Below are 24,269 nucleotides of genomic sequence, written 5' to 3'. Positions count from 1 at the left end.
AGCACATACATATCATACACACAGTACATACATATCACACACACAGTACATACATATCACACACACACAGCACATACATATCACAAACACAGCACATACATATCATACACACAGCACATACCTATCACACACACAGCACATACATATCACACACACAGCACATACATATCACACACACAGCACATACATATCACAAACACAGCACATACATATCACACACACAGCACATACATATCACACACACAGTACATACATATCACACACACAGCACATACATATCACAAACACAGCACATACATATCACACACACACAGCACATACATATCACACACACACAGCACATACCTATCACACACACAGCACATACATATCACACACACAGCACATACATATCACACACACAGCACATACATATCACACACACACAACACATACATATCATACACAGGTGGCAATATCACACACACACAGCACATACATATCATACACAGCACATACATATCACACACACAGCACATACATATCATACACACAGCACATACATATCATACACACAGCACATACATATCACACACACAGCACATACATATCATACACAGCACATACATATCATACACAGCACATACATATCATACACACAGCACATGCATATCACACACACAGCACATACATATCACATACACAGCACATACATATCACACACACAGCACATGCATATCACACACACAACACATACATATCATACACAGCACATACATATCATACACAGCACATACATATCACACACACAGCACATACATATCACACACACACAGCACATACATATCACACACACACAGCACATACATATCACATACACAGCACATACATATCATACACAGCACATACATATCACACACACAGCACATACATATCACACACACAACACATACATATCACACACACAGCACATACATATCATACACAACACATACATATCACACACACAACACATACATATCACACACACAGAACATACATATCATACACAACACATACATATCACACACACACAACACATACATATCACACACACACAGCACATACATATCACACACAGCACATACATATCACATACACAACACATACATATCACATACACAGCACATACATATCACACACACAGCACATACATATCACACACACAGCACATACATATCACATACACATAGCACATACATATCACACACACAGCACATACATATCACACACACACAGCACATACATATCACACACACAGCATATACATATCACACACACACAGCACATACATATCACACACACAGCACATACATATCACACACACACAACACATACATATCACACACACATAGCACATACATATCACACACACATAGCACATACATATCACACACACACAACACATACATATCACACACACAGCACGTACATATCACACACACACAACACATACATATCACACACACAGCACATATATATCACACACACACAGCACATACATATCACACACACAGCACATACATATCACATACACAACACATACATATCACACACACATAGCACATACATATCACACACACACAACACATACATATCACACACACACAGCACATACATATCACACACACAGCACATACATATCACACACACACAGCACATACATATCATACACACAGCACATACATATCACACACACACAGCACATACATATCACACACACAGCACATACATATCACACACACACAACACATACATATCACACACACAGCACATACATATCACACACACACAACACATACATATCACACACACATAGCACATACATATCACACACACACACATCACATACATATCACACACACACAGCACATACATATCACACACACAGAACACATACATATCACACACACATAGCACATACATATCACACACACACAACACATACATATCACACACACACAGCACATACATATCACACACACAGAACACATACATATCACACACACACAGCACATACATATCACATACACAGCACATACATATCACACACACAGCACATACATATCACACACACAGCACATACATATCACATACACATAGCACATACATATCACACACACAGCACATACATATCACACACACACAGCACATACATATCACACACACACAGCACATACATATCACACACACACAGCACATACATATCACACACACAGCATATACATATCACACACACACAGCACATACATATCACACACACAGCACATACATATCACACACACACAACACATACATATCACACACACATAGCACATACATATCACACACACACAACACATACATATCACACACACAGCACATACATATCACACACACACAACACATACATATCACACACACAGCACATATATATCACACACACACAGCACATACATATCACACACACAGCACATACATATCACATACACAACACATACATATCACACACACAGCACATACATATCACACACACAGCACATACATATCACACACACACAACACATACATATCACACACACACAGCACATACATATCACACACACAGCACATACATATCACATACACAACACATACATATCACACACACATAGCACATACATATCACACACACACAACACATACATATCACACACAACACATACATATCACACACACACAGCACATACATATCACACACACAGCACATACATATCACACACACACAAACACATACATATCACACACACAGCACATACATATCACACACACACAACACATACATATCACACACACATAGCACATACATATCACACACACACACAACACATACATATCACACACACACAGCACATACATATCACACACACAGAACACATACATATCACACACACACAGCACATACATATCACACACACAGCACATATATATCACACACACACAGCACATACATATCACACACACAGCACATACATATCACATACACAACACATACATATCACACACACACAGCACATACATATCACACACACAAAGCACATACATATCACACACACACAACACTTACATATCACACACACACAGCACATACATATCACACACACACAGCACATACATATCACACACACACAGCACATACATATCACACACACACACACACATACATATCACACACACACAACACATACATATCACACACACACAACACATACATATCACACACAGCACATACATATCACACACACAACACATACATATCACACACACATCACATACATATCACACACAACACATACATATCATACACAGGGCAACATACAAACACAGACACAGCACATACATATCACACACACAGCACATACATATCACACACACACAGCACATACATATCACACACACACAGCACATACATATCACACACACAGCACATACATATCACACACATACACACACACAAACACATACATATCACACACACAGCACATACATATCACACACACACACATACATATCACACACACACAGCACATACATATCACACACACACAGCACATACATATCACACACACAGCACATACATATCACACACACAGCACATACATATCACACACACAGCACATACATATCACACACACACAACACATACATATCACACACACAGCACATACATATCACACACACAGCACATACATATCACACACACACAGCACATACATATCACACACACAGCACATACATATCACACACACACAGCACATACATATCACACACACAGCACATACATATCACACACACATAGCACATACATATCACACACACACAGCACATACATATCACACACACACAGCACATACATATCACACACACAGCACATACATATCACACACACACAGCACATACATATCACACACACAGCACATACATATCACACACACACAACACATACATATCACACACACATAGCACATACATATCACACACACACAACACATACATATCACACACACACAGCACATACATATACACACACACAACACATACATATCACACACACACAGCACATATATATCACACACACACAGCACATACATATCACACACACAGCACATACATATCACATACACAACACATACATATCACACACACACAGCACATACATATCACACACACACACACATACATATCACACACACACACATACATATCACACACACACAGCACATACATATCACACACACAGCACATACATATCACACACACACAACACATACATATCACACACACAGCACATACATATCACACACACACAACACATACATATCACACACATACACACACACAAACACATACATATCACACACACACACAGCACATACATATCACACACACACAGCACATACATATCACACACACAGCACATACATATCACACACACAGCACATACATATCACACACACACACACACATACATATCACACACACACAGCACATACATATCACACACACAGAACACATACATATCACACACACACAGCACATACATATCATACACAGCACATACATATCACACACACAGCACATACATATCACACACACAGCACATACATATCACATACACATAGCACATACATATCACACACACAGCACATACATATCACACACACACAGCACATACATATCACACACACAGCACATACATATCACACACACACAGCACATACATATCACACACACACAGCACATACATATCACACACACACAACACATACATATCACACACACATAGCACATACATATCACACACACACAACACATACATATCACACACACACAGCACATACATATCACACACACACAACACATACATATCACACACACAGCACATATATATCACACACACACAGCACATACATATCACACACACAGCACATACATATCACATACACAACACATACATATCACACACACATAGCACATACATATCACACACACACAACACATACATATCACACACAACACATACATATCACACACACACAGCACATACATATCACACACACAGCACATACATATCACACACACACAACACATACATATCACACACACAGCACATACATATCACACACACACAACACATACATATCACACACACATAGCACATACATATCACACACACACACAACACATACATATCACACACACACAGCACATACATATCACACACACACAGACACATACATATCACACACACACAGCACATACATATCACACACACAGCACATATATATCACACACACACAGCACATACATATCACACACACAGCACATACATATCACATACACAACACATACATATCACACACACACAGCACATACATATCACACACACATAGCACATACATATCACACACACACACAACACTTACATATCACACACACAGCACATACATATCACACACACACAGCACATACATATCACATACACACAGCACATACATATCACACACACACAACACATACATATCACACACACAGCACATACATATCACACACACACAACACATACATATCACACACACAGCACATATCACACACACACAACACATACATATCACACACACAGCACATACATATCACACACACAACACATACATATCACACACAGGTGGCAATATCACAAACACAGACAACACATACATATCACACACACACAGCACATACATATCACACACACACAACACATACATATCACACACACACAGTACATACATATCACACACATAACACATACATATCACACACACACAGTACATACATATCACACACACAGCACATACATATCATACACACAGCACATACATATCACACACACACAGCACATACATATCACACACACACACAGCACATACATATCACACACACAGCACATACATATCACACACACACACAGCACATACATATCACACACACACAGCACATACATATCACACACACACACAGCACATACATATCACACACACAGCACATACATATCACACACACACAGCACATACATATCACACACACACAGCACATACATATCACACACACAGCACATACATATCACACACACACAGCACATACATATCACACACACAACACATACATATCACACACACACACAGCACATACATATCACACACACACATCACATACATATCACACACACAGCACATACATATCACATACACATAGCACATACATATCACACACACACAACACATACATATCACACACACAGCACATACATATCACACACACAACACATACATATCACACACAGGTGGCAATATCACAAACACACACAACACATACATATCATACACAACACATACATATCACACACACACAGCACATACATATCACACACACACACACACACACACACAGCACATACATATCACACACACACACAGCACATACATATCACACACACACAGCACATACATATCACACACACACACAGCACATACATATCACACACACACAGCACATACATATCACACACACACAGCACATACATATCACACACACACACAGCACATACATATCACACACACAGCACATACATATCATACACACACAGCACATACATATCACACACACACAGCACATACATATCATACACAACACATACATATCACACACAGGTGGCAATATCACAAACACACACAACACATACATATCACACACACACACAACACATACATATCATACACACAGCACATACATATCACACACACACAGCACATACATATCACACACACACAGCACATACATATCACACACACACAGCACATACATATCACACACACACACACAGCACATACATATCATACACACAGCACATACATATCACACACACACACAGCACATACATATCACACACACACAACACATACATATCATACACACAGCACATACATATCACACACACAGCACATACATATCACACACACACAGCACATACATATCACACACACAGCACATACATATCACACACACAGCACATACATATCACACACACACAGCACATACATATCACACACACACAGCACATACATATCACACACACACAGCACATGCATATCACACACACACAACACATACATATCACACACACACACAACACATACATATCATACACACAGCACATACATATCACACACAGCACATACATATCATACACACAGCACATACATATCACACACACAGCACATACATATCACACACACACAGCACATACATATCACACACACAGCACATACATATCACACACACACAGCACATACATATCACACACACACAGCACATACATATCACACACACACAGCACATACATATCACACACACAGCACATACATATCACACACACACAGCACATACATATCACACACACAGCACATACATATCACACACACACAGCACATACATATCATACACAACACATACATATCACACACACACAGCACATACATATCACACACACAGCACATACATATCACACACACACAGCACATACATATCACACACACAGCACATACATATCACACACACAGCACATACATATCACACACACACAGCACATACATATCACACACACAGCACATACATATCACACACACACAGCACATACATATCACACACACACAGCACATACATATCACACACACAGCACATACATATCACACACACACAGCACATACATATCACACACACACAGCACATACATATCACACACACACAGCACATACATATCACACACACACAGCACATACATATCACACACACACAACACATACATATCACACACAAGTGGCACTATCACAAACACATTGACATCACAAGTACAGTGACATTTACCTGCGCGGCATTCACAGGCTGCATACAGATAGTTGTTGGTTCGTAGCAGTTTACATTGTCCATAAGATCCACACTCATTAATACAGGGAGACAGAAAGGTGCGAAGGTTCAGCTCTGCGCTAACATTGCTGCATGGTCTCCATCTGTTACAGAGAGGCAGAGACTCCAATACAGAGACAGCCACATAGCAAGCAAATTACAGAGACGGTTACAGAAAGTAAACAGAGTGGTGTGTGTCTCACCTTGTATCTCACGTGCAAATCAGAGTGCCTCACCTTGTGTCTCACGTGCAGAGCAGTGTGTGCCTCACCTTGTGTCTCACGTGCAGAGCAGTGTGTGCCTCACCTTGTGTCTCACGTGCAGAGCAGTGTGTGCCTCACCTTGTGTCTCACGTGCAGAGCAGTGATTGCCTCACCTTGTGTCTCACGTGCAGAGCAGAGTGCCTCACCTTGTGTCTCACGTGCAGAGCAGTGTGTGCCTCACCTTGTGTCTCACGTGCAGAGCAGTGTGTGCCTCACCTTGTGTCTCATGTGCAGAGCAGTGTGTGCCTCACCTTATGTCTCACGTGCAGAGCAGTGTGTGCCTCACCTTGTGTCTCATATGCAGAGCAGTGTGTGCCTCACCTTGTGTCTCACGTGCAGAGCAGTGTGTGCCTCACCTTGTGTCTCACGTGCAGAGCAGTGTGTGCCTCACCTTGTGTCTCATATGCAGAGCAGTGTGTGCCCCACCTTGTGTCTCATGTGCAGAGCAGAGTGTGCCTCACCTTGTATCTCACGTGCAGAGCAGTGTGTGCCTCACCTTGTGTCTCATGTGCAGAGCAGAGTGTGCCTCACCTTGTATCTCACGTGCAGAGCAGTGTGTGCCTCACCTTGTATCTCACGTGCAGAGCAGTGTGTGCCTCACCTTGTGTCTCATGTGCAGAGCAGTGTGTGCCTCACCTTGTATCTCATGTGCAGAGCAGTGTGTGCCTCACCTTGTATCTCACGTGCAGAGCAGTGTGTGCCTCACCTTGTGTCTCACGTGCAGAGCAGTGTGTGCCTCACCTTGTATCTCACGTGCAGAGCAGTGTGTGCCTCACCTTGTGTCTCACGTGCAGAGCAGTGTGTGCCCCACCTTGTGTCTCACATGCAGAGCAGTGTGTGCCTCACCTTGTGTATCACGTGCAGAGCAGTGTGTGCCTCACCTTGTGTATCACGTGCAGAGCAGTGTGTGCCCCACCTTGTGTCTCACATGCAGAGCAGTGTGTGCCTCACCTTGTGTATCACGTGCAGAGCAGTGTGTGTCTCACCTTGTGTCTCATGTGCAGAGCAGTGTGTGCCTCACCTTGTGTATCACGTGCAGAGCAGTGTGTGTCTCACCTTGTGTATCACGTGCAGAGCAGTGTGTGCCTCACCTTGTGTCTCATGTGCAGAGCAGTGTGTGCCTCACCTTGTGCCTCATGTGCAGAGCAGTGTGTGCCTCACCTTATGTCTCACGTGCAGAGCAGTGTGTGCCTCACCTTGTGTCTCATGTGCAGAGCAGTGTGTGCCTCACCTTGTGTCTCACGTGCAGAGCAGTGTGTGCCTCACCTTGTGTCTCACATGCAGAGCAGTGTGTGCCTCACCTTGTATCTCACGTGCAGAGCAGTGTGTGCCTCACCTTGTGTCTCACGTGCAGAGCAGTGTGTGCCTCACCTTGTATCTCACGTGCAGAGCAGTGTGTGCCTCACCTTGTGTCTCACGTGCAGAGCAGTGTGTGCCTCACCTTGTATCTCACGTGCAGAGCAGTGTGTGCCTCACCTTGTGTCTCACGTGCAGAGCAGTGTGTGCCCCACCTTGTGTCTCATGTGCAGAGCAGTGTGTGCCTCACCTTGTGTCTCATGTGCAGAGCAGTGTGTGCCTCACCTTGTGTCTCACGTGCAGAGCAGTGTGTGCCTCACCTTGTGTCTCATGTGCAGAGCAGTGTGTGCCTCACCTTGTGTCTCATGTGCAGAGCAGTGAGTGCCCCACCTTGTGTCTCATGTGCAGAGCAGTGTGTGCCTCACCTTGTGTCTCACGTGCAGAGCAGTGTGTGCCCCACCTTGTGTCTCATGTGCAGAGCAGTGTGTGCCCCACCTTGTGTCTCACGTGCAGAGCAGTGTGTGCCTCACCTTGTGTCTCACGTGCAGAGCAGTGAGTGCCCCACCTTCTGTCTCATGTGCAGAGCAGTGTGTGCCCCACCTTGTGTCTCACGTGCAGAGCAGTGTGTGCCTCACCTTGTGTCTCACGTGCAGAGCAGTGTGTGCCTCACCTTGTGTCTCACGTGCAGAGCAGTGTGTGCCTCACCTTGTGTGTCATGTGCAGAGCAGTGTGTGCCTCACCTTGTGTCTCATGTGCAGAGCAGTGTGTGCCTCACCTTGTATCTCACGTGCAGAGCAGTAAGTGCCTCACCTTGTGTCTCACGTGCAGAGCAGTGTGTGCCTCACCTTGTGTCTCATGTGCAGAGCAGTGTGTGCCTCACCTTGTATCTCACGTGCAGAGCAGTGTGTGCCTCACCTTGTGTCTCATGTGCAGAGCAGTGTGTGCCTCACCTTGTATCTCATGTGCAGAGCAGTGTGTGTCATGTGCAGAGCAGTGTGTGTGTGTCATGTGCAGAGCAGTGTGTGTGTGTCATGTGCAAAGCAGTGTGTGTGTGTGTGTGTGTGTCAAGTGCAGAGCAGTGTGTGTGTGTGCCATGTGCAGAGCAGTGTGTGTGCCAAGTGCAGAGCAGTGTGTGTGTGTGTCATGAGCAGAGCAGAGCAGTGTGTGTGTGTGTGTGTCATGTGCAGAGCAGTGTATGTGTGTCATGTGCAGAGCAGTGTGTGTGTGTGTGTCAAGTGCAGAGCAGTGTGTGTGTTTGCCAAGTGCAGAGCAGTGTGTGTGTGTCTCATGTGCAGAGCAGTGTGTGTGTGTCATGTGCAGAGCAGTGTGTGTGTGTGTGTGTGTGTGTCAAGTGCAGAGCAGTGTGTGTGTGTGCCATGTGCAGAGCAGTGTGTGTGCCAAGTGCAGAGCAGTGTGTGTGTGTGTCATGAGCAGAGCAGTGTGTGTGCCAAGTGCAGAGCAGTGTGTGTGTGTGTCATGAGCAGAGCAGTGTGTGTGTGTGTCAAGTGCAGAGCAGTGTGTGTGTTTGCCAAGTGCAGAGCAGTGTGTACCTGTCATGTGCAGAGCAGTGTGTGTGTGTCATGTGCAGAGCAGTGTGTGTGTGTGTCATGAGCAGAGCAGTGTGTGTGCCAAGTGCAGAGCAGTGTGTGTGTGTGTCATGTGCAGAGCAGTGTGTGTCATGTGCAGAGCAGTGTGTGTGCCAAGTGCAGAGCAGTGTGTGTGTGTGTCATGTGCAGAGCAGTGTGTGTCATGAGCAGAGCAGTGTGTGTGCCAAGTGCAGAGCAGTCTGTGTGTGTGTCATGAGCAGAGCAGTGTGTGTGTGTGTCAAGTGCAGAGCAGTGTGTGTGTTTGCCAAGTGCAGAGCAGTGTGTACCTGTCATGTGCAGAGCAGTGTGTGTGTGTCTCATGTGCAGAGCAGTGTGTGTGTGTCATGAGCAGAGCAGTGTGTGTGTGTGTGTGTCAAGTGCAGAGCAGTGTGTGTGTGTGTGTCAAGTGCAGAGCAGTGTGTGTGTGTGTCATGTGCAGAGCAGTGTGTGTCATGTGCAGAGCAGTGTGTGTGTGTGTGCCAAGTGCAGAGCAGTGTGTGTGTGTGTCATGAGCAGAGCAGTGTGTGTGTGTGTGTCAAGTGCAGAGCAGTGTGTGTGTTTGCCTAGTGCAGAGCAGTGTGTGTGTGTCATGAGCAGAGCAGTGTGTGTGTGTGTGTGTCATGTGCAGAGCAGTGTGTGTGTGTGCCATGTGCAGAGCAGTGTGTGTGTGTCATGTGCAGAGCAGTGTGTGTGTGTCATGAGCAGAGCAGTGTGTGTGTGTGTGTCATGTGCAGAGCAGTGTGTGTGTGTGCCATGTGCAGAGCAGTGTGTGTGTGTCATGAGCAGAGCAGTGTGTGTGTGTGTGTCATGTGCAGAGCAATGTGTGTGTGTGCCAAGTGCAGAGCAGTGTGTGTGTGTGTCATGAGCAGAGCAGTGTGTATGTTTGCCAAGTGCAGAGCAGTGTGTACCTGTCATGTGCAGAGCAGTGTGTGTGTGTCATGTGCAGAGCAGTGTGTGTGTGTGTCATGAGCAGAGCAGTGTGTGTGCCAAGTGCAGAGCAGTGTGTGTGTGTGTGTCATGTGCAGAGCAGTGTGTGTCATGTGCAGAGCAGTGTGTGTGCCAAGTGCAGAGCAGTGTGTGTGTGTGTCATGTGCAGAGCAGTGTGTGTCATGAGCAGAGCAGTGTGTGTGCCAAGTGCAGAGCAGTCTGTGTGTGTGTCATGAGCAGAGCAGTGTGTGTGTGTGTCAAGTGCAGAGCAGTGTGTGTGTTTGCCAAGAGCAGAGCAGTGTGTACCTGTCATGTGCAGAGCAGTGTGTGTGTGTCTAATGTGCAGAGCAGTGTGTGTGTGTCATGAGCAGAGCAGTGTGTGTGTGTGTGTCAAGTGCAGAGCAGTGTGTGTGTGTGTGTGTCAAGTGCAGAGCAGTGTGTGTGTGTGTCATGTGCAGAGCAGTGTGTGTCATGTGCAGAGCAGTGTGTGTGTGTGTGCCAAGTGCAGAGCAGTGTGTGTGTGTGTCATGAGCAGAGCAGTGTGTGTGTGTGTCAAGTGCAGAGCATTGTGTGTGTTTGCCTAGTGCAGAGCAGTGTGTGTGTGTCATGAGCAGAGCAGTGTGTGTGTGTGTGTCATGTGCAGAGCAGTGTGTGTGTGTGCCATGTGCAGAGCAGTGTGTGTGTGTCATGTGCAGAGCAGTGTGTGTGTGTCATGAGCAGAGCAGTGTGTGTGTGTGTGTGTCATGTGCAGAGCAGTGTGTGTGTGTGCCATGTGCAGAGCAGTGTGTGTGTGTGTCATGTGCAGAGCAGTGTGTGTGTGTCATGAGCAGAGCAGTGTGTGTGTGTGTCATGTGCAGAGCAATGTGTGTGTGTGCCAAGTGCAGAGCAGTGTGTGTGTGTCATGAGCAGAGCAGTGTGTGTGTGTGTGTCAAGTGCAGAGCAGTGTGTGTGTTTGCCTAGTGCAGAGCAGTGTGTGTGTGTCATGTGCAGAGCAGTGTGTGTGTGTGCCATGTGCAGAGCAGTGTGTGTGTGTCATGTGCAGAGCAGTGTGTGTGTGTCATGAGCAGAGCAGTGTGTGTGTGTGTCATGTGCAGAGCAGTGTGTGTGTGTGCCATGTGCAGAGCAGTGTGTGTGTGTGTCATGTGCAGAGCAGTGTGTGTGTGTCATGAGCAGAGCAGTGTGTGTGTGTGTGTCATGTGCAGAGCAGTGTGTGTGTGTGCCAAGTGCAGAGCAGTGTGTACCTGTCATGTGCAGAACATTATGGGTTTGTGATATAAATAAATGAACACCATTTCCATGGTGGGACCCACCCAGACTCTGCTGCACACAGAGATCGCAGGCTGAGATACCATGTTCCAGTTTGTGGGTATGGGATGCGCAGCCGACTGATTGGATCCGTTGTGTTCACAGAGATTGGAAATCCAGTGAGAGAGGCTGAAGACATAAATGAAATGTGAATCAATAAAGAGACTACACCCAGTATGTAGTAATAAAATGGCTTCTCTATTGACCCAGTATGACACTTTATTAACCTGATGTGGCCCATGTAATGACCCGGTATGACCTCTGTAGTGACCCAGTCTACTAAAACCCAATATGATGTCTACGCTGCCCTATTATAACCACTATCCAAACCCAGTATTACATTTGTACTACCCTGTAGATTACACATAATTATACGGTTATTTACCTAATGACATAATGTTGTTATACACTCACTACTGACCTACACAGTATGTACATGTGACAAACCCTACCGTCACTGGGGCTTTTGGAGGGGGCTGTGGGATAGCCTCCTGTGCACTGATTATGACCCGTGGAAGAGACCAGGGATTTTACCCTATTTGCCAGGTCAGTGCACGGGGGAAGCCGGTACTAGAAATTCTCTTACTGTCCGGGAGTGACCAGGGCCGCCATCAAGGGGTGACAGGGGTGACTACTGTCAGGGGCCCAATGGGCCAGGGGGGCCCCATGAGGCAAGAACTTTTGGCAGCCACCAGTGGATACTACAGCAGAGTGTTAATTGAGCATGGGAAATGTTATTACAAGGAGTAAAGTATTATCATTTGAGAGGATTTCTAAATGTGCACTAAACCACTATGCACAGTGTGAGACAAACTTGGCACTTTGTTTGTACAGTGTGTGCCTGAGTCAGATGACAGATCACTTTCATTTGCAGAGGAGGTAGGACTTACTTAGCAAATGTTTTTTATTTCTTTTGTGCAATTTCGGATTGTAACTTCAGTGTGGTAGTAGTTGTATGGTGGGGACAGGGGTCCATAAAAACACATTTTTTTTAGCAGCAGTGTATTTATGATTATTTGACAATGCTGTAGAAATTCTATATTTAAAACCATGCAGAAATGTTTCCTCCTCAATACACAAATGGTAGGTACCCTTTTGGCAGATATGCATTTTATATATATATATATATATATATATATATATATATATAACATTCCAGTTTACTGCCCCTTCATGCAAGGACTTTCCAGATGCAAGTAGGCATTTTATCTAAGATTTTTACATCTGCATAACATGTTATACTCTCAGACTAAGATTGCCCAGTGTTTGAAATGAGACAGGTTAACTTAAAACTGTTCAGTTTACACTACAGCTGACTTAATTTTGAAATACATAACAAGCCTAAATCCTGTTTTTAACCAGATCTAATGGTATGAGTACCACAGCTTATGGTTCCACCAAGACCATATAGAGTACAGCATTTTCAAAATCCATAAGTACAGCTGACAGATGGGAACATTTTTACACTATATTTGAAGTGGTGCTCTTGGTTGGGGAAAAATCAAACAAACATATGTCAACCTTTTAAAAGTAATGTACAATTTTGAATTCACAGAATTATTTTTGTTTGCACATTTACAAATATGATTCTTTAAAAAGTGATGTCTTAATTTCTGCAATTTTTTTATCATGCATGTCACACACTGTTGATTTAGGGGATGCAAGGTGCATAAATGTTTCCTCCTGTGAGTGTTTCTGTGGGTGTCTGTGTTTATGTCTTTGGTTTGTGTCTCTATGAGTGTGTATGTATTTTTTTCTGTGGGTCTCTCTATGAGGGTGGGTGTGTATGTCTTTGTGCATTTTATGTGGATGTCTGTGAGGGTGTGTGCATATGTCTTTGAGATTTTTCTATGGGTGTCCCTGTGAGGGTGTGTGTATGTTTGTCTTTGTGTATTTTCTATGGATGCCTCTGTAAGGGTGGGTGTGTATGTCTGTTTTCTGTGGATGTCTCTGTGAGGGTGTGTGTGTGTGTATGTATGTATGTCTGTGTTTTCTGTGGATGTCTCTATGAGGGGTGTGTGTGTGTATGTATGTATGTATGTATGTATGTTTTCTGTGGATGTCTCTGTGAGGGTGTGTGTTTTCTGTGGGTGCCTCTGTGTGTTTTCTGTGGGTGTCTCTGTGTGTGTGTATGTCTTTGTGTGTTTTCTGAGGCTCTCTGTCTGTGTTTCCTTGGGTGTATGTGCAAGTTTGAGTTTGTTATGTGTGTGTGTGTCCATTGTCTGTTCCTTTTTAGGACATTTTGACCTTACTACTGATTATTCACATCTTTCTACAGACTTTGAGACAAATGAGACCTTTCCGGAAGTCACCAATCCACCATTTAACCTTTAAATTATTGTTTTGTCAGTTCAGGGCCCTTCCTTTCATCCACTGCATGCTGTTGTCATCATTTAGTTGGCATCTTCCTTTGCAAAAAAGATAATCAGAACTCCATATTTTGTTTTCTAAATCTCCTTTTTTTTTTTACAAAACTGTAGTTTACCTCATTACTTGTCAGGTCAATGTAAACAAGTGCTGAGTTTCTGTTTGGGTGTCTGTGTCTGAGTGTGTTTCTTTGTCTGCTAGAGTGTCTATATGTGAATCATTATGTGTGTGTGTGTGTGTGTTTCAGTGTATGCGTGTATCAGTGTGTTTGTATGTTACTACCTTTACAACATTTCCAAGTTTAAATAGACCATCAAGAATAAAGTGCATATACGTTTTATTCACTTGGTCAAAAATTGCACATGTCAAAGGAGGGGGGGGGGGCCTGATCAATGGTTAAGTCAGGGGCCCCAAAATTTCTAGTGGCGGCCCTGGGAGTGACTACCGGGGAGATGTGGCCAGGCAGTTCCTAGAACAGTGATTCTGCAGGAGCGGTTGAGGCACACTTTAGACAACCGGACAATTTTAGACACAATTGGTGGCAAGTCGTGGGATGCTTCCTGCAGTACGGGATCCGAGGTCCAGCTAGCAGGAAAGGAGCAGGACAGACACAAGCAGCCATGGAAGACAAATTTAAAAAGAGGTTGCGAGAGATGCAGGTGCAACACAGGGAACCAGTGGCAGAACAGGTCCTGCTGGATTAGTATGACTCCATCCGCCGGCAACTCTGGAAAGAAGCGCTAGACTGAAAGCAGCGCAGCCAAGGAAAGATTTTCCCCACCCTCAGGGAAAGGTACTGGGCACAGTAAAAGGTGCAGGCATTGTTCCTGGGAGAACAACCACACAAAGAGTGGACTGCCGAGTTGAGTAGGCTGGTCCGGGAAGAGATGCAGCTGGATGAGAGCTACAGAGCCTCCGCTGGTATGTAGCCCAAGTGTGCCCCTGGACCATGGATGACAGCCCGATGGAAGGCTTTGGCTACAGTGGCTTTTGGCTGTTGTATGGAAACTGTCAACGGACACTGACTTCAGGATTGACCTGAAGTGGCAGTGGGAGGAAATCCTGGATTACAGAGACCGGCTGCTGGGCATCTCAGAAGTGTGTTGAGCTCAGGAAGATTTAGAGGCTCTGTTCATTCAGGAATGGTAGCTGGAGATCGCCTATCGATGGCTGCTAGACTCTGCTCAGCAGCCATCCAAAGCTCCCTTTGCTTGGGACTATCAGGAAGTACCAGCCGACAGCTCTGAAGTCCTGGCTGAAGTGTCGGAAATAGGGCAGAGTCACAGTGTGCTCTTCCCCCCTCAGCTACAGAAGAAGAGCTCCTATTGCGCATGCAGCAAATACTGGCCCATCTCAACAAACCTGTTTATGCACATGGTGAGATGAGATGGAGGGATGCATCTGCCCCTCAGCTGGTCAGAGGTCTGGGGGAGGGAGAAATTGTATCATCACCCCAAGCGGCACCAAGAGTCCGGGAACCAGGGAGACCCTGGGAAGTGTCTACCCAGCAGCAGTGGGAGTACACAGGGAGTGGAGGCATCCGTCCTCACTCCCCAGCAGCGGTGTGAGGACTCGGGAGCGACAACAGCCGCCTATGATTCCCAGCGAAAGGAGGGGATCTGGGAGATGCAGCAGTGGGCTCATCTTCCCGGCAACAGTCCAGGAGACTGGGAGACCGTACTGGCGATGCATCTGTCCAGCAAGTGAAAGATGTAGCAACCAGGTAATCTCCTCACCGGCCGCAGGAGATAGGGGGACAGTCCACAAGAGACATCTCCCCATCGGCAGTCTGTAGACCAGGAAGCAGAGGAAGCAGTCCCCACTCCCCAACGGGAGTCTGGGAGCCAATCCCCGAGAAGCGTCTCCTCAGTGGCAGTACAAGGATCCAGAAGCGGCAGACACCGTTTCCCATCCCCAGCCAGAGTTAGTGTCTGGGAGAGGGAGTGGGAGGCTCATCTCCCCAGCAGCTGAACGAGGGTCCAGGAGATGAAGCAACTGGCTCATCCCCTCGGCTACACTTCCCACATCACCCCAGGGATGTACCTTCCCAGCTGTCGGATGAGCCTTCTGGAAGCCTTGGTTGTCAGCCCAGCACTCCAGCCCCGGTACAGGCATCAGGGGGACTGGGCAGTCAGCTCAGCTCCCTAGCGGTAGTGTATGTGTCCGGGAGACTGGGCTATCGGCTCAGTTGCCCAGCAGTGGAGATCAACACTCCAATGGGAGACTGTTGTGGGTTTTTCCTGCCTGACTAACACAGGTCTAGACCAGTGGGAGGTCTGGGATCTAGTTAGTCTCCTTTTGGAGGGGGGTATGTGACAAACCTTACTGTCACTGTGGCTTCTGGAGGGGGCTGTGGGCTAGCCTCCTGCCCACTGATTATGGCCCGTGGAAGAGACCAGGGATTTTACCCTATTTGTCCAGTCAGGGCACGGAGGGGAGCCAGTACTGGAAACCCTTTTGTGACAGACCCTTCTGTCAGGACTGAAAGAGTTAACTGTGTTTAGCTTTAAGAATCTAATTTCTAAAGACAGGTTTTCTGGCCTCAGCTATTGTGTGCTATAATTACATTTAAGTAATAAACAGGCCATTGTTTAATCACCCTCAGAGAACAGACGCTAGGTGATAAGACAAGCCAAATGTGTTTAAGTTGTTATCTGCCTAAGTAAAGTATTTAAGTAATATAATTCTATTGTATCATGTCAAGGGCGCTTCTCCCTTTTATCTAATGTACAACATTCTTTCAACCCCCATCTGAGGGGGGGTCAAAAACCTGTATAAATCTGTGTGCTGCCTTCAAATAAAGTTGTCATTCTGTTTTAAACCTGAAACTGGCTGGGTTGTGAATTGCTGATTGTCTATGCAGGACATTGTTCATCTGGGGTTAACCCTTGGTACACAGTTGGTACCGTAACATTGGTGGCAAGCGACGGGAGAATCCTTATCGCCCAGAAGAGCAACTACACAAGCCAGTAACCTCAGGAAGAGGGGGATTATTACAATACTGACTAAGATGGAAAGAGTACCAGGGACAGAAGGAACCAATGGGCCCAGCATATCAGACAGAACCCCTGAAGAAGCAAGCTTTGATCGGGCGGTTAAAATAAGACTGGCATATTATGGCCCCAACCCATCTGCCGAAATTATCGACCGGGTCATAGCAGCTGTGGAGGCCAACCTACTTCGCCAAAGCGGCGCTGCAGCAAACCCAGTGGAAAAGAGAAAAGTAAATTTTGCAGCTTTTAAAAACTTCCTGGAAACAGAAGGAGAGATTGATGTGTACCTTGCGGATTTTGAGAGGCAATGTGCACTACACAAGGTACCCGCAGAGGACTGGGTCATGATATTATCCGGAAAATTATCCGGCCGGGCCAGTGAGGCTTTTCGGGCCATTCCAGATGAGGAAGTCGGGGATTATAATACTGTAAAAGAGGCTCTGCTCTCCAGGTATGCGGTTACACCGGAGGCATACCGGAGGCGGTTCAGAGACACTGTTAAAGTAGCTGGAGATTCCTACCTTGAGTGGGCATGTAAGGTGCACCGCACAGCAGCTCACTGGATAGCGGGGTGCCAAGCCATATCTGGGGAAGAGGTGCTGCAGCTATTCCTGTTGGAACATTGCTTCGACAAGTTACCCGCAGGAGTTCGAGAGTGGGTTCGGGACCGTAAACCCTCCACCCTGCATGAAGCGGCTCGCTTGGCAGATGAGTATACGGATGCCCGCAAACTGGACACTGCTACCACTAAGCCCCCTGCCAGAGTGGAGTACAGACCCCCAGTCACCCCAGCACCTGCCAGTTACCAACCCCCAGCGCACCGCTATACCACACGGTCTCGGGCCACGAACTACCCTCAGAGAGCCTGGTTCAATTCGCGGGGCTACTCACAACCTATTCGGTGCTTTGGATGTAAGCAACTAGGGCACAAAAGACCAGAGTGTCCCCTAAACGCAGCGAACCAAGCACAGTCCTGGAGAAGACCCGCTAGCGGAATCCCACGTAATCCTCAGCCTGCGGCCCGCTATGTAGAGGCGCAAGAATGCTGGGGCATCCTACATGAGGCAGACCTTGTGCAAGCTGCCCACCGGAATAACCGGCAACTGGTTAAAGTGAATGGGAAGGAGGTCAGTGGTCTACGGGATACTGGTGCTACCATGACCTTGCTTCGAAAGAACTTGGTGTCTGAGAAACAGCACACAGGAGACATTGTGGCAGTGAGGGTAGCAGGGGGCACTGTGTTCCGCCTGCCTGTTGCCAGGGTGCATTTGGATTGGGGAGGGGGCGCTAGACCTGTGAATGTGGGGGTCATGAAGGATTTACCAGCTGATGTTCTCCTTGGAAATACCTTGGTCCCCCTTGTTTCTGCCTATGCTCCCATGGGTCCCGCTGATGTTAACCCTGTGACTACCCGTGCTCAGATCCGTGCAGCAGAGACTGACCCCCCTGCTGCTAAGCCCCAGGACGCTGAGCTCAGTAAATCTCTATCCGCTATTGATATGTGGGAGTCACGTTACAATGCGCTGATGAAGGAGAAGAGTCACGTAGAGGATAAAATGGTCACGTTAAATAATCATGTAACAGTGCTAGCGGGAGAGAAGAGGAGTGCAGAGGAAAAAGCACGTTTAGAACAGGAATCTCTGCTAGACAAGCTGCACCGACAGACTGCAGAAAACACCAGCTTGAGAGTGGAACATGAAACATTAAGGACAAACTTAGTGACACTGGAGGAGAAGCTGACGCTGGCTCATAGGGAGGTGCAGCAACTCAAGGGCACCCTATGTCAGTATGAAGGGATTGTGGATACCTATAAAGAGCAGGTACAAAAACCACGTAAAGAAGCCGATGATATTTTGAAGGACTGTTTAGCCCTAGTCGGGGCACTGAAGAGGTTGAACCCTTATTTATACAGACAGGGATTCTCTCTCATAACGGGAATACAGATGGATTGTCCCAGCAAACTGACATGCCTACCACCTCCTAGTCCGGTCATCCCCAGGTTGACCCGCAAAAGGGTCAAGCCGGGTCTGCCGGAGTGTTCCACAAGGGGGGAGCTATGTGACAGACCCTTCTGTCAGGACTGAAAGAGTTAACTGTGTTTAGCTTTAAGAATCTAATTTCTAAAGACAGGTTTTCTGGCCTCAGCTATTGTGTGCTATAATTACATTTAAGTAATAAACAGGCCATTGTTTAATCACCCTCAGAGAACAGACGCTAGGTGATAAGACAAGCCAAATGTGTTTAAGTTGTTATCTGCCTAAGTAAAGTATTTAAGTAATATAATTCTATTGTATCATGTCAAGGGCGCTTCTCCCTTTTATCTAATGTACAACATTCTTTCAACCCCCATCTGAGGGGGGGTCAAAAACCTGTATAAATCTGTGTGCTGCCTTCAAATAAAGTTGTCATTCTGTTTTAAACCTGAAACTGGCTGGGTTGTGAATTGCTGATTGTCTATGCAGGACATTGTTCATCTGGGGTTAACCCTTGGTACACAGTTGGTACCGTAACACCTTTTACTGGCCGGGAGTGACTACCTGCGAGATGCAGCCAGGCAGTACCAGAACAGTGATTCTGCAGGAGCGGCTGAGGTGCACTTTAGGCAACCGGCCTACTGGAACTGTTTTTGGACACTTTTAGACACCTATGGCGGTTACCAAAAAATACAGGTTTCCTTACCGCAATTGGCTCTTTTCTCCCCAGCAATGGGACCCTCAGGAACCCTGTGGTGCTTAGTTTCCCTGGAGACATACTTTGTTCAGAGCGGAGACCCGCCCCACACATAGCCGGGTCTGTGGAATCAGTTTCGGTCACTTTTAAACCCCATCCGGCTGGCTTATCTAATTTAGTAAAACATGTACCCAGACATGCAGACTCCAATAAGCTTAATCTGATTATTGATAATAGAGGGTCTATGTACCCAGGTGCAGGATTTAGCTTTGGTATGTTTGCACTATAGCTTACAGGAATCCCTATTGTTCTACCCAGATTCCAATGAAGAGGGATTGTCCCTGGAAATGCATAAATGTGTGTGAGTTATTCCTTTGGTTTCACCTCAACCTGAGTCCTATCTTTTGTTTGAGATAAAGGGCTGGTGTCAGCTTTCTGTTTGCTAGAGGGGTTTAAAGGGCAGGAGGCACCATTTGGCGGAGGTACCCAGTAACGATACCAGGCAGTCCCTCACAGTATATAACTAACATATGATGATTACTGACATTACACATAATCATACGGTTATTTACACAATTACATACATTTGATTTATAGCTTTTTTGTAGAACCTACAAACAATATTTAAAGCCATTCCAGGGACTGACCTGTCTGGCAGCTGATCACAGCAGCATCCCCTGAGATCAGAGGGACTCCATGATTCAGGCAGCCAAAAACTGTGAGGTTCTCTCCTTGTATAGATGTCTGAGAAGAAAAAAATAAAGGAGTGAATACACAGTGGCAGCCAACATGTTTCTATGTCTTTTAAACAAAGTGTTGTAGCCATCATCCTACCATTACAGGAGTAACAATCACTGCAGTAAGTCAATAAGCAGTCACACCATTACAGGAGTCACAATCACTGCAGTAAGTCAATAAGCAGTCACACCATTACATGAGTCACAATCACTGCAGTGAGACAATAAGCAGTCACACCATTACATGAGTCACAATCACTGCAGTGAGACAATAAGCAGTCACACCATTACAGGAGTAACAATCACTGCAGTAAGTCAATAAGCAGTCACACCATTACAGGAGTAACAATCACTGCAGTACGTCAATAAGCAGTCACACCATTACAGGAGTAACAATCACTGCAGTAAGTCAATAAGCAGTCACACCATTACATGAGTAACAATCACTGCAGTAAGTCAATAAGCAGTCACACCATTACATGAGTAACAATCACTGCAGTAAGTCAATAAGCAGTCACAGCATTACATGAGTAATAATCACAGCAGTGAGACAATAAGCAGTCACACTATTACATGAATCACGATCACTGCAGTGAGTCAATAAGCAGTCACACCATTACATGAGTCACAATCACTGCAGTGAGACAATAAGCAGACACACCATTACATGAGTAACAATCACTGCAGTGAGTCAATAAGCAGTCACACCATTACATGAGTCACAATCACTGCAGTGAGACAATAAGCAGACACACCATTACATGAGTAACAATCACTGCAGTGAGTCAATAAGCAGTCACACCATTACATGAGTAACAATCACTGCAGTAAGTCAATAAGCAGTCACACCATTACAGGAGTAAAAATCACTGCAGTAAGTCAATAAGCAGTCACACCATTACATGAGTCACAATCACTGCAGTAAGTCAATAAGCAGTCACACCATTACATGAGTCACAATCACTGCAGTGAGTCAATAAGCAGTCACACCATTACAGGAGTCACAATCACTGCAGTGAGTCAATAAGCAGTAACACCATTACATGAGTCACAATCACTGCAGTAAGTCAATAAGCAGTCACACCATTACATGAGTCACAATCACTGCAGTGAGTCAATAAGCAGTCACACCATTACAGGAGTCACAATCACTGCAGTGAGTCAATAAGCAGTCACACCATTACATGAGTAACAATCACTGCAGTGAGTCAATAAGCAGTAACACCATTACATGAGTCACAATCACTGCAGTAAGTCAATAAGCAGTCACACCATTACATGAGTCACAATCACTGCAGTGAGTCAATAAGCAGTAACACCATTACATGAGTCACAATCACTGCAGTGAGTCAATAAGCAGTCACACCATTATAGGAGTCACAATCACTGCAGTGAGTCAATAAGCAGTAACACCATTACATGAGTCACAATCACTGCAGTAAGTCAATAAGCAGTCACACCATTACATGAGTCACAATCACTGCAGTGAGTCAATAAGCAGTAACACCATTACATGAGTCACAATCACTGCAGTAAGTCAATAAGCAGTCACACCATTACATGAGTCACAATCACTGCAGTGAGTCAATAAGCAGTAACACCATTACATGAGTCACAATCACTGCAGTAAGTCAATAAGCAGTCACACCATTACAGGAGTAACAATCACTGCAGTGAGTCAATAAGCAGTCACACCATTACAGGAGTAACAATCACTGCAGTAAGTCAATAAGCAGTCACACCATTACAGGAGTAACAATCACTGCAGTAAGTCAATAAGCAGTCACACCATTACAGGAGTAACAATCACTGCAGTAAGTCAATAAGCAGTCACACCATTACAGGAGTAACAATCACTGCAGTAAGTCAATAAGCAGTCACACCATTACAGGAGTAACAATCACTGCAGTAAGTCAATAAGCAGTAACACCATTACATGAGTCACAATCACTGCAGTAAGTCAATAAGCAGTCACACCATTACATGAGTCACAATCACTGCAGTGAGTCAATAAGCAGTAACACCATTACATGAGTCACAATCACTGCAGTAAGTCAATAAGCAGTCACACCATTACAGGAGTAACAATCACTGCAGTGAGTCAATAAGCAGTCACACCATTACAGGAGTAACAATCACTGCAGTAAG

General features: G+C 45.3%; 1 protein-coding gene across 1 annotated transcript in view; it reads right to left on the bottom strand.

The window, feature by feature from the left end:
• The window catches only part of TMEM8B (transmembrane protein 8B), a 156,389-nt gene that overhangs the window by 42,975 nt on the left and 89,145 nt on the right, over positions 1 to 24,269 (bottom strand). The window contains exons 5-7 of the mRNA XM_053699635.1: positions 22,032 to 22,128; positions 13,360 to 13,483; positions 7,939 to 8,081 (exon numbers count right to left, since the gene is read on the bottom strand). Coding sequence (XP_053555610.1) covers positions 7,939 to 8,081; positions 13,360 to 13,483; positions 22,032 to 22,128 — 364 coding nt within the window. The remainder of the gene's footprint in view (positions 1 to 7,938; positions 8,082 to 13,359; positions 13,484 to 22,031; positions 22,129 to 24,269) is intronic.

The sequence above is a fragment of the Bombina bombina genome, chromosome 2 (genome assembly GCF_027579735.1).
Source record: "Bombina bombina isolate aBomBom1 chromosome 2, aBomBom1.pri, whole genome shotgun sequence".
Taxonomy (NCBI): domain Eukaryota; kingdom Metazoa; phylum Chordata; class Amphibia; order Anura; family Bombinatoridae; genus Bombina; species Bombina bombina.
The sequence above is the reverse complement of the archived record's forward strand: the minus strand, read 5'-3'. Positions and strand labels throughout refer to the sequence as shown.